Source organism: Prunus dulcis, chromosome 7 (assembly GCF_902201215.1).
Source record: "Prunus dulcis chromosome 7, ALMONDv2, whole genome shotgun sequence".
NCBI lineage: Eukaryota > Viridiplantae > Streptophyta > Magnoliopsida > Rosales > Rosaceae > Prunus > Prunus dulcis.
The window spans coordinates 12665105-12678978 of record NC_047656.1 but is presented as its reverse complement, the minus strand read 5'-3'; the positions used below and the strand labels follow the sequence as shown (position 1 = coordinate 12678978).

The 13874-nt window shown below is 35.9% G+C and overlaps 2 protein-coding genes across 2 annotated transcripts; one reads left to right on the top strand and one right to left on the bottom strand.

Moving 5' to 3' along the window:
- The first annotated feature begins 5594 nt into the window (after positions 1–5594).
- Positions 5595–10077, top strand: LOC117634104. Its single transcript, XM_034368026.1, has 5 exons — positions 5595–5892; positions 6907–7169; positions 7247–7458; positions 7736–8000; positions 9558–10077. The coding sequence occupies exons 1-5, from the start codon at positions 5799–5801 to the stop codon at positions 9849–9851; spliced, it is 1128 nt and encodes a 375-aa protein (XP_034223917.1). The 5' UTR covers positions 5595–5798; the 3' UTR covers positions 9852–10077.
- A 95-nt stretch (positions 10078–10172) lies between these two features.
- LOC117634105 (germin-like protein subfamily 3 member 2) lies at positions 10173–11054 on the bottom strand. Its single transcript, XM_034368027.1, has one exon. It carries the CDS (start codon positions 11024–11026, stop codon positions 10316–10318), a length of 711 nt encoding a protein of 236 aa, XP_034223918.1. The 5' UTR covers positions 11027–11054; the 3' UTR covers positions 10173–10315.
- Between the last annotated feature and the right edge of the window lie 2820 nt (positions 11055–13874).

The window sequence follows — 13874 nt, the reverse complement described above, 5'->3', positions numbered from 1 at the left end:
TCCAGGAATGGCAATGAGAAAGAAGGTGAATTTTCCATTACAAGAAGCCAAACTACTTTTTTTTCTTTTCCCTTTTGTATATTCCAAGCTGGACCTCATGTGAAAGTCTTCTATACTATACTGCATGCACACCCCCCCATGTTTGAATGTTTCCATTCTTTTGCTTTATTTGCTCCTTTTTTTTTTCCTTTTTTTTTATAAAATTGTTAATTTCCTCTTTTTTCCCTCAGGATCGATGCTTCCTTCCTCTATCGTTTCCATTTATATATATATATATATTATGTAAGGTTGATACAGTTGAGTTGGGCTTAAAAGTTTATACCTTTTTGTATATATTATTTTTATTATATATTCTCATGAACCACACCTGTTATGGAACTGCAATCTGTGTAATCTGTACGTGCAATCTGTCTGCGTCACATTTCCAGTCAATTATTGCTATATTTTACCAAAGAGTAAATGGCAAAGTGATTTGATCTTATCCACCTACTGGTTTTCTTTAGATCTTATCAGTAAGATAAAGAAAATAGAGAGAGCCTTTAGATTTCTAACACGCTGGGCAGCTAAAAAAATTATTTGAGGTTTCTTAAAAAATAAAACCCTATTCTGGTATCTACTAGTTCTTAATCTAGCGTACTTCTTTTTGTCTAATACTTTAAAAGCTTCTAAGTTCGAATTTCCCGTTTCTATTTCCTATGAAAAAGCTTGAAACATCGGCAAATGTAGCGTATGGAAAGCTTCTAAGCTTGAATGTACTATTTTCTATTAATAAAAAAGGTTTCATGATCTTCTGTAACCAAAAAAAAAAAAGAAAAGGTTTCATGATCTTCACATGTTGATCGTTTGTGACTATTAACCCAACCAGTTAGAATCGTACCTAAAAAGCAAAAAAAACTATTCAACAGGACGAGCATTTCTGATTGATCAGTACTTAAAAGAAGAAGAGTCTACCGGTTCATGATTGTAAGGGGGCAATCATACCACTTACGGTTAAACCCGGAGACTTTCTGTTAGTACGAAGGTTCAGAAAGCAAACCGCAGAAGCTGTCGTGGGGAACTTCAATTTTCCCGTGCCCAAAATACCTGTGCCCACTCTGTTTCCTCCCTCATCTTTTGACACTTGTCCTTCACCTAATATAAAGTTAACATTTACAATCATGCTCCATATTATTTAGTTTAAATTTAACTAAAAACACACAAAAACTATTATATGAGCTCTCGATAAAATTTCAACTCTAATCATATTCCTTAAATGGTGCATCTCTATTAAAATAAAATTATAAAAATAGTCATAATTAATTAAAGGCTTAAAATATACATAAAATAAAGCAACAATAAATTATAGGGAGTTACTGGAAGTCGTTTCTCCCTTCTCAGTTTGGCATTGCTGTGCGGTAAAAATAATCGCTGTCAGATTTGCTATGAGAGAAATCAGCTGTGAGATAAAGCAGTTTGGCGTTTGGTAAACTTTTTGTTAAAAGTATTATTGATACTGATTCCCGCATAATCAGAAAATGATTGCAGCATAATCATTAAACCCAGTGCCCATTGGAAACTGATTCTTGCATAATCAGAAAATGAAAGCACCTCATTAGCTGCTTTCCCTTATAGCTTTCTCTTACAGCAATTTTTAACAATAAGTGATTTTCTCATAGTTTATCAAATGGGCCGGGCTTCCCAAAATTTTTAAAAAATCACTTATCACCCCAAATGAGCAATGCCAAACTGGCACTTAGGAGTTCCTAGAGATCTCCTTATTTTAAAGGGTGGATAAGGAACATGGTTGAAGTTGTATTTTTTCAATTCCTCTATAAAATTTATTTAAGGATGTAATTTAGGGAGCCCATTGTAAATGCTCTGGGTCCATGAATTTCTATTAAATATTAATTAAATATCAATACAATATTTTAGATGTTTTCTTGAGGAAGTTTTAGTATAGAGAACATAGACGATGAAGGGAAAGGAAAATTGTTTTTTGGTGTTGGGTAGTTACAAGACTGACGGGGTTTTGTACATCGGAGTATGTCACTTCTGTTGCTGGTGTCGTCAACTATAGTAGAAGCTCAGAGCCTCCTGACTCTGTTGGTGTAGGTGGTGTCGCTAGTTGATGTGCAGTAGTCGATGATCAACGTATGTAGCGGCAGTCATCTTGATGGTAACGATTTCATTGAGCAGAAAAAAAAAAATAACCCACAAGGAAACCTTGTGAATTGCATATGGATTCATTGATATTCATGCATCATAAATTTTTTGGTTATGGTTCTTCTTCTTTTATTTTTTTGGAAAATTTTTGGGTTATTGTTTGTGGCTCACCATGAACACCTTGAATGGGCTTAATAGAAAAAAGGATCTGCAATTGAGTGAGATTGAAAGAAAACCTTGTATGTAATAAGCGCTAACAATAATTGAGATGTTTCAAATAACAATATTTTTCTTCAAAATGAAACAAATTTTTAGGGTGTGAAATAGAAAATGAGGAAGTTGAGGTTCCACCTCGAAACCAATTGACAATGGAGGGGAGTAGCCCAACTCCTTGGGCTTACTAGATTTCTCAACTTTCCAATATGAAATATTTTCACCTTGACATTCTCACACACTCTCCCACGTGTAGCGACATTTCAAGCATAACACGTGCACAAATATATTGGGTGATGTGGAACTATGGTTGTAGGGCTTTCACCCTCTGATACAATGAAGGAAATTGAGGTTCTATCCTAAAACCAATTGGCCAATAGGGGGATAATTCAACTCTTTATAAACCCTTTGGGAAAAGTACTAAACAAAGAAAAGGATGACCATGAGATGCTAGGTTCAATTCCCCTCTTCTCCAATAAGAAAAGAAAAGAAAAAGGTGTTTGTCTTTGTTCTGTACCGTCCTGAATTGCATTAAGTGCAAGCAAACAGATCATGACCGTAGATCCTAGATCTTGAAACCCAGAACCAAAAATCAACATTTAAAGCCCATAACCTCATTTGTTGAAATAATCCATTTTCCAAATAATAGAAGTCGAGCCCAACCAGAACGTTTGGATCAATCCTAATGGCCACTCTCAAGCATTTAGCAACCAATAGGAAGTTGACATCTAGGAAGGCTTCAAGCAAGAGAAAAAAGTCAGGAAAGCCACACATATTTAGGAAAGGCACGCATATTTTCTTTAGAATATTCTTTTGCGTAACCTAATCTAAAGATAAACAAAGATGCAAGCGTATAAAATGAGAGGATAAAACACTAAGATGCGTTTGATAATTATTTCAAATTTAATTTTTAGTTTTTATTTTTGTGCTAGAGTATAGATAAAAATGAGAGTGATAATGGGAGTGAGGATGAGAGTGAGAGAGAGAATGAGAAGGGAAGATGAGAGGGAAGAGTAACAAAAGTGAAAACAATTTTAAATAGATTTCAGTTTTTAGTTTTGGTTTTCATTTTTGTTACTTCTCCGTCTCATCCTCCTCTCTCATCTTTCCTCTCAATCTTATCTCCACTCTCACTTCTATTCTCCTTTTTTTTTTCTTTATACTCTAGCACAAAAACGAAAAACTAAATTAAAATGGTTATCAAACGGGTCCCTAACTTTTTCTACATGCAAATTGTAATCAATTAATGAAAAAGAGAGACCACCCATTCAAAATAGCTTAATGAAGGATAAGAGTTTATATATTAAGCAAGAGAAAGTTATCTTTAGGAACCCCAACATTTCCACTCACTTTATCGTACTCATAAACGATGACCAAAAGGAAAAAGAAGTAAATCATATGTAGAAAAGTCTAGCCCACCTAGGCCATTAAGACCCTTTCGGAAAATAGTGAAGGTTTTTTTATCACAAAACGTTCCTGACGTTTGCGAAACTATCAAATTGCATTTTTGAAGTTTTTTTCTATCACTCATGGTCCATAACATTAATATAGGTGCTCTTAAATGATCCATATGTTAAAAAAAAATGTTAAATTCAAGGATATAATCGTTAAATCAATCCAAAATTATAAAATATTTCTTTCTCCCCTCTTTCTTTTATGTTTCCTTTCCTTCTCTCTTCTCTCTTTCTTCCTCTCTCTGAGTTCAGTCTTCTCTCTCCTCTTTCTTTTTTATTTCCTTCCCTTCTCTCATTCTTTTCCTCTTCTTCTCTCTCCACTAGATATCTTTCTCTATTTCTTTTCTTCTCCTTCCCTTCTCTCTTTCTTTCTCTCCCGAGTTTAGCCACCACTCTCGCGGCAAGTTTAATAATCTAAAATCTAAAACTTTCTTCCAATTGAACAAAAGGGTGGTACATTAGTTTACAAAGGAATGCAACAAACTGTCTTAGAACCGCTCACAACCTGAGCAAAATAAAGTGATGTCAAGATCTCAACTTGGACCTTATTTCCAGGCCCAAAGGAAAAGCTATAATCTTATGTTGTCTCTTCAAGGCAAAATTTTGAATCTACTTAGCAATAGACATAATGTCTGCAACTAAATAGTACTTGCATTTCTCACTAAGATAATTGAACTTACCACGAGAGTGGTGGCTGAACTCGGGAAGAGAAAGAAAGAGAGAAAGAAAGAAAGAAGGGAAGGAAATAAAAAAAGAAAGAGGAGAGAGGAAGAAAGAAGAAAAAGAGATAAAAAAAGAAAGAGGAGAGAGGAAGAAAGAAGAAAAAGAGATAGAGAGAGAGAGAGAGAGAGAGAGAGAGAGAGAGAGAGAGAGAGGAAACAGAAAAGAAAAAGGGGAGAGATAAATATTTTATAATTTTGGATTGATTTGACGATTATATTCCTGAATTTAATATTTTTTTTAACAGATGGACTATTTAAGAGCACCTATATTAACGTTAGGGACCATGAGTGATAGAAAAAGACTTTAAGGATGCAATATGATAGTTTCGCAAATGTCAAGGACGTTTTGGATAAAAAGCCAATAGAGAATGATTCTTAGCTTAAAATCATGAAAAGACTCACAACATACCCTATCTATATATACTGAAAATCGGTTTGTATACGTTTAAAACATGTCCATATATGTAGTCCACAATCAAATTACTTGTTTTATATACGAGTCTTTCACCAATGTAGTTACTAGTTATTTCAAAGTTTCAAAATGATGCAATTTATTTCTTCCTTTGGTAAAGGCTGTCCCGTGACAACAATAAGGATTTGAGCTTGGCACTTTCATCCATTGTGCTATGACAAAGGGTAAGGGGAAGTAAGGGCAAATACTATTCATGTGAATAGTGATTGCCATAGCAATTTTTTTTAATGCATTCCCACTTATTGCTATGGCAACCCAAGGATAATCAGTATTCACAAGAGATATGAGAAGAGGAATTTGTATGAATTTTGGTGTGGAAAGTGAAGAAGATGACTAGGTATTTATAGAAAAAAAAATCTGAATTTTTTGATATTTAATTTTTTTAATATTTAAATTGCTCGATGACGTCACAATGGCTAAACTAAATTGGTATCATTTGCTAAACAAAATTGTTCACTGAATATAGATAGATTTTAAAATGGTAAATTACACAATAAACTTTTCTCCAATAGTTGATTATGTAAGTTTCTTTGTGATGAGAATTATACATAGTTTAGTTTCGAATTATATGATTTGTGCACTAATTGACCTTTTTACTGTTTTGCAAATTAACATTTGGCAACACCGACAGAGTTACACTCTCTCAAGACAGCCTAGTCACCGTCCTTTTGTCCATCATAGAACTCTTCGATCTGATCTCTCTCCTAGTCTCTCTCTCTGAAACCCATAAAGGCTTTCTCTTTCTTTCGCTAAGCCTGACTGTGAATCTCTGATTGATCTTGTGGGTTGGTGGAAATGGCGGGAGGAGTGAACAGGAAGATATCAGCGGCGTCGGCCAGAGCTCACACCAGAAGAGCCAAGCAAAATAGTTCCTTCCAGCTTCCTCCAGGTGGGTTTTTCTTGCTTCTTGTTTTTCCTGTTTATCTTTATTTGTTTTGGTAATTTGATTTAATGGTTTCAATGATTACGATTATTCATTGTACCTCGTTTTGTTGTAAGTCAGCGCCAAATTCTGTTTGCTCTATGAGAAAAATGCAGGACCAGAATATAAGAACTGCGTTTGTTTGAGGACTTTTTCATTATATGGGGTATAATTAGATTTAAAAGTTTTACTTAGCAAGTCTTATCTGTGATTAAGTTGGCTGAGTTTTCATTTCTTCCAAAATAACGATAAGAATAAGAGACCAGCCTTTTCTTTTCTTCACTTTTGTAATTATATTTACAATACTAATCAGAGGGTTCTGTTTTTTTCAATAAGAAAAAACTAAAATTGACTAATTGTTGCATCATTTACTGATACTGTTGAAAGTTAAATAAATGTCTTCAAGTTGAGCTGTGATATGTTGGGTTAGGACTAGGATAGATCGTGGTTTGACCCTATTTAATGTATCAAAAGAAGTAATTAAGGGAAAATGAGAAATTTTGACTTGGATAATAAACATTTAACAAATGGTATCTTGTATGCTTCAAATTTGTGATTGTATTAGCAGTGTGATCTTTGAGATTTCATCATTTGTCAAAACGAAAATTAACAAAAACTAAAATAAAGGTTTGGTTCTCCTTGTGGTAATTCGTTGAGGGAAAATCTTATCCCACAGTAAGGTTGAAATAACAATTAGATATAAGACATTTGTCTTTCATCTGGATAGCAGTAAGTATACAACTAACTGCGTTCACGCATTTAAGCAGAAAGCCAACATATGTGTTTGATCCCTAATTTCTTGTAAACTGTCAGTAAGAATTTGTTCTAAATGCATCTGATGCAGAATCTGTATGTGTTTGATATCAGACACTCAAATAAATTAGTCCAATCTTTCTTGTTGCTAAAAAATGTAGTAGAAATTTGTTGGCGCTTTTTCTCCAACCTCTGTATTGTGATTCCGTTAGAACTCAAAAATTTCAGGGATGTTTATGAAAGCACTAGTTGCATTGTTTATTGGATTTTTGGCATGGACATATCAGGCAATCCAACCTCCTCCATCGAAGATAATTGGCTCTCCTGATGGGCCGCCTGTTACAGCACCATTTATTAAACTTAGTGATGGAAGGCGTTTAGCCTACAAAGAGCATGGGGTCCCAAAAGAGAATGCAAAGCATAAAATAGTTTTTGTCCATGGTTTTGATTCTTGCAGGCATGATGCTGTCGTTGCTGAAACCCTGTCTCCGGTATCTATCTCATGGTTTGTTTTGTATCTATCTATTTTCCCTTTAATCACATTTTAACCTATGGTGAATTCCCCCAGGAAACTGTTGAAGACTTGGGGATCTACATTGTGTCTTTTGACAGACCTGGTTATGGAGAAAGTGATCCTAATCCAAAGCGCACAGTGAAGGGTATGGCTTCAGATATAGAGGAGCTGGCTGATCAATTGGGTTTAGGACACAGATTTTATGTAATTGGTTTCTCCATGGGTGGACAGGTGCTTTGGAGCTGCCTCAAGTACATCCCTCACAGGTATGATTTTTTTCAAGCAATGTAAGTGAACAGGTTCTGCATGTATGTGTCTGTGTGTTAGAAACGAGAAAGTAGTACAACACAATACAACAGATCTTCATACAATGGCACATAATCATTGTTTGTGGGACCCATATCATTTACTGAATGGACCTGTATCATTTGTTATATCGGTTTGTTGTCGTTAGAGAAAGGGAGAGGTGGGGGGGGGGGGGGGGGGGGGGTGATTGAGGTATTGTATGTCTTTTATTCTTATGCTAGGTGTGAATGATAACAGGCTTGCAGGAGCAGCAATATTAGCTCCAGTGGTTAACTACTGGTGGGCTGGTTTTCCTGCAAATCTATCTACTGAAGCTTATTCCCAACAGCTTCAGCAAGACCAATGGGCACTTCGTGTGTCTCACTACACCCCTTGGCTTACCTACTTCTGGAACACTCAAAAATGGTTTCCTGCTTCAAGTGTTGTGGCTCACAGTAGAGATATTCTTTCTGACCAAGACAAAGAACTCATGGCTAAGCTTGAGAAAAGAGGAACATATGTGGTATGCACCCCATGTTTTGGAAATTTTCATAAAATTAGATTATTTAAAATTTAAAGTTAAACCATTTCATAATGACATTAGCCAAATTTAATATTCTACATTTACTGAATAAGTTACCAAATTTCAAAATTAATTTGGTTTATCAAGTTATTTTTTTTATAGGCTGAGATCCTTGCTAGTGTTTTGAAATTTATGTGTAAACATTCTAGAAAATTAGGCTGATTTTTCAACAAAAAATTAGTCTAGTTCTGATGCTTGAAATTATACTCGTCATTTTGTCTGTTTGCTATTTGAAGATTAACGTTTCCTTATGTTTCTTTTCCATTTTGATTTTATGCTGAATCAATTAAGGTCTTTTAAGCTATGGATTATAGTTATTGCCTTCGATCTATTGTGAAGTAAATAATGAGCCATGCCAACTACATCCTTGCCCTGTTTTCTAGCATGTGTCTAATTGATAATTCCCCTCCCATGGATTGAATTTGAGACCCTTCGCATGTGGGCAGAGGTATTATTTGGTTACCCATACCGGTGAAACTAATTGAGTGCTGCTTATAAAAAAGAGAAAAGTTTTCATTGTCTCACAAATGAATCTACTTTGAATATCTACCGTCAAGCCTACACTGCGTCAAGAGACATCTTTGCAAGCCTTCTGGTTAGTGTTAAGAGGTGGTTGGTCTTAGCATTTCATTGGAACTGTAGGAACATATGACTAGTAGGACACTAATCTGGCACCTAGTGAATTGTCGATTTAAATATTATTTCCCGTCATGGAATAGCAATGTGAGAACTTTGAAGCTTTGCATTTCTGTTTCCTAGACTTCAATCTTTCCATTGGAACTGTGGGAACATATTACATATGCCTAGTAGGGCATTAATCTGGCATCTTGTGAATTCTGGATTTAAATTTTTTTCTTCTTCATGGAAGAGCAATGAGAAACCTTTGAAGCTTTTGCATTTCCCTTCCCAATAATTAGATCCCTATTTTATGAACAGTTTTGTTTTCACTTTATCATAGATGAAGCTTTCATGGGAACTACATTTTAAGATAACCGTGGTTGTGGGCTCTATATCTGTGTATCTTTGTACTTCTCAGTATCAACCTCTAAAATTTGGAGTTTCTCCTGACTAAGTGTATAATCCTTGATTAAATATGCAAGGTTTGTTATAGATACATTAACTTTATAGACCCACATGGCACCATACGCTTCCCTGATGTAACAACTCTTGTTAATGTCTTTTACAAACCATGTGCTTGCAGTGTACAGTAAATTCATCGGTTGGCTTTGGATGTTAGATACTCAGAAAATGATGCTGATATTTAATGACATGCTTTGTTACGTCTCTGCTCTCTGTCTGCTCTGTCTCTGTCTCTGTCTCTGTCTCTCTCTCTCTCTCTATAGCTTGTGGACTTTGAAACTTGAATGTGCTTAGGGAAGCTTCAATCCGAGAGTACAATTGACATAAAACAAGTGAACACTATATGCTATTACAGAAATAATTTTATTTTTTCAGAAAAGAAAGTGATGTCATTGTTTTTGAATGTGGTTTCCTCAGGAACAGGTAAGACAACAAGGAGAATTCGAGTCCCTTCACCGTGACATGATTGTTGGATTTGGGACCTGGGAATTCACCCCTCTGGATCTTGAAAACCCATTCCCTAACAATGAAGGTTCCGTCCACTTGTGGCATGGAGCTGATGATCGTTTGGTACCTGTTAAACCGCAACGCTACATTGCTCAACGGCTTCCATGGATTCACTATCATGAGCTGCCAGGTGCTGGGCACTTGTTCCCACATGCTGATGGGATGTGTGATAATATTGTCAAGGCACTTTTAACTGAGGGGTAGCAACCTTCCAAATGCTTAATGAGCTACCTCAGATGAACTTTTTTGTGCATTTCTTCTCCAATACGGAGAGATAAAATTTCAGTTGATCATATTGGTATGTATGATAGATCTTGTATTAGCCAGCTTCCTTTATATATTGTTGCATCACAATGAAATTGTTTCTTAGGGATTGAATTTTAAAAAGTTGGGTTTAAGAAAGCGAAACCAGGATTGCTTTTTGGTAGTATTTGGATTCGGAGGTATTGAAACCGAGATTAAAGAAAATTCTTGCATGTTTACCATGTTAAAATTTCATTTACCAGCACCTAGACCAGTTCAGGATGGGGAAGCACAACAATTCATGTTTAAAACCACTTCAGACACAAATAATACATGGGTTTAAATGACCAACACAATTTCTTCTACTGTATCAATACAAGATACATTAAATAAAATTGCTCCTCCGCAATTCTGGGCAAACCAACTTAGAACCTCACCCTTTTTGGATCAAATCTTCTTCTCATAGTTCCAATCTGCTTTGAACTCAATCCAAAGGCCTTCTCCAAGAGTTCATCATTAATCCCAGACCCAAAAATGGCAGATGGGATCTTTTGCATTCCGGGGTTTTGGCTATTGAAGCTTCCAAAAATTGTAGCAGGCTTTTTACCAACATTCATTTGGAAGTGCACTAGACCCCTAGGGAACACCATGACTTCCCCTTGTTCAATTACCCTTGCAAAAACCCTATTGGTTGAATCAACAAACCCCGAGTAAACACTCCCTTGCACTATATGGGATATTTCTGTGGCTCTTGGGTGAAAATGTGGTGGATTGATTCCACCAACGTTGAGGTCAGCTCTTACAAATGACATCCCTAGTGTGTTGATCCCGGGGAAGATTGTTGGGTTGACTGAGATGGCTGCGAGGCCCGTGTCAGTGAAGTTTCCGGCCACCTTCATCCCGGAGAAGACAAAGTCATCGGTGGTAGCCTCGGATGAGTTCTTGCATGGGAGGAAGGTGTGAAGAGGTGTTTTTATGACACCTAATTTTGGGTTTGGTATGCAATAGTCTTGAACTGGATCAGGGTCAGAAGCCAATGTCATGGCACATAGGAGGCAGAAAATAACAAACAAAAGGGTGAGCCTAGGAGACATTTTTCTTGGTACAAACGCACCCTTGAATTGGGTTACAAGCATATATAGGGGTCTATGTGGGGTTTTATAGAACTCAATATATAATTGAACTTATAAGCTCCTCTAAATGATCACATTAGATATAATTAAAAAGATTATTTGCAGGATAAAAGGCGGGTTTCATGGAAGTTTATCAAATTTGGACCACCATAATGATCTCTTTTGCATCCAATACATTAATAATTAATAATAATTTCAACTAGTAATGAAAATTATATTGCTCCATTCAAATCATGAACAAAAACGATGTGGACGACAACCATGATTATGATGATTATTCCTTCTTCATGAGAGCGGCGCCTGAATATGTATACTTATTCCTTCTTTTGGTCTGCCAATATTTCTGCATAATTCATTTGCATGTGGCCAAGCAAAATGAATAATTTGATAAAGATATGAATGATAGGTAATTTTCTTTGCTTGGGAGTGAAGGGAAGATAACTATTTGAGGGATGATTAAATCCACGCATTGGAGATGTGATAATTGTTTTGGCAAATGGTATGCCAACAGATGTATATTTCATTATCCCACGATGTATGTCATGCTTCTCTTACAGCACACATCACCTGATCACGTAACGTGTGCGATAGGAATAAGTAAGTATACATCCCGGGATAGAGAAGTCACACAACTCCCTTCCCTTCTCAAAAAAAAAAGAAAAAAGAAAAAAGAAAAAGAAAAGTTTCCTTTAAGGAGTTGAAATTGTAGAATTTTTTGCTACACGAAGAATATGAGTCCCACATAAGAAACTTTGACTAAATAAAATACAAAATATAATGAATGGTTTTACTATTAGTAACACCGAGCCTTTTTGTGATAAAATCTCACACCTACTAAACTTTGTAGATGGTTAAATTGAAGACAATATCAATATTGTTAGTAGTGAGCCCCTGACCCATCTCTCTGAATTTAACATAATCCTTCAAAGTATAGGGATGAGAGAGAGCATGTACTTTTAAATTCTGAATTGTGGCATGTACTTTTCCAATTCTCAGTTGTGCATTGTAATTTCTACCTCCTTTGGTTTTGACTGGGCCGGCTTCTTCCTCGTTAAAAATATGAAGTCCATGCAGATGAAAGTGGGTCTGGCCCAGCCCACATTCTTGAAATAATACTTCAAATTACCCAAAAAGAAACCAAAACTTTGTGCTTGGTCAGATAATGAAAACTTGAAGAATGAGAAACAAGTTTACTATAAAAGATAATTATCGAAATAGTTTTTTTTTTTTTGGGTCAAGGGTGAATGTACGTATTTCTGCCGTTGAGTAAAAATATTGTTTTGAATTGTTCTCTCACGGTTTGTGGGAAGGGGATTGGGTCGCAACTCTCATATGATTTGCCTTGCATTCCATTTTGGAATATGCACGGCCTGTCCATACGGACATTCTGGTACTTGGTTGTCTGACCTTGCACATTGTGTTGGGAAAGCTTGGTCTATGGGGCCAGCATTCTGGGTTAAGAAATGTTAACGTGACTTGCTTAAAAGAGAATCGTTACATGAACTTGCTAGTTACCATCATCTCATGTTCTTGTTCACTTTACATTAGTGGCGGAGCCAAAAACTTTGTATAAAGAGGGCATCTCAAATATTCAAATCTTTTTCTTTACGGTGTGACATTTGAATTAATTTTTTACTTGGTACAAAATTCCTAAATTTAATTACTATACTCTATTATTTTTTATATCACATTACCTATCTATTCATCATTAATACAAGCAAAAGATATTGATTCAAATTAAATGTATTTTGTTAAATATACATACTAAGAAAATTTGAATTGTAGTTTATTACTATAACATTTAGACTCAAAAGAAATAAAAGAGATTTAGAAGGGGTAGTAATAATGTGAAAAAGAGATAGAAGAAAAACAAAAAAAGAAAAAGGGAACTTTGAAATTTGGATAAGAGATATATATAATTAGGCTAAGAAAAATGAGAGGGGGCATAGGACCCCCCCGACCTTGTCTCCCTCCCCCCTTGCTTTACATAATAAATATGAGGGCCAGTAAGGCCCCGTTTGGGATTGGTTTTTTTTCGCTAAAAACCTGCTTCACTTTAAAGTTAAGCAATTTAAGGTGTTTGGTAAAAATAAAATATCCCGATTATTTTAAAAGCAGTGGCCTTTTAACAGCAGCTTTTAAAAGTAGGCTCTGGGTTGCTTTTCAAAGTTGTTTTCAAAAGAAGCTAAGATAAATCTTTAATGAATTTTTTTAATTCCCAAAATACCATCATTCATTTTAAAAAATGACTTCACCTCCACTTTCACATCCAACTCCACCACTTGCACCACCACATTCACTAATTCCACAACCACCGCCGCCATCACCACCACCACCACCACCACATCCTCCACCACTACCACCATCACCATCACCTCCTCCAAAACCTCCATATCCACCACCACCTCCACATCCTCCTTCTCCTCATCCTCCGCCACTACCACCACAACCACCACCACCACCACCACCATCACCTCCTCCAAAACCTCAATATCCACCACCACCTCCACAACCGCCATCCCAACCACCACCTCTACAACCGCCATCCCCACCACCACCACCACCACCACCACAACCACTACCTCCACTCCATCACTACCACTACTACCACATGATTAGTACATAACACTTTCAACATCATGTCTATTTTAGTCATTATTCACAGTTACAACAATTTTATATTAAAATTTACCAAACAGTTTTGACGTTGCTTTTTGTACTAACTGCACTTTAAAAATATTGTTTACCAAACATAGAGCTGCTTTACTTTACAGCTAATTATTTTCAAAGCACAACAAAAGTAACTTTTTTTAAAAGTGACAGCAATCCCAAACTAGGCCTAAGTCTATGT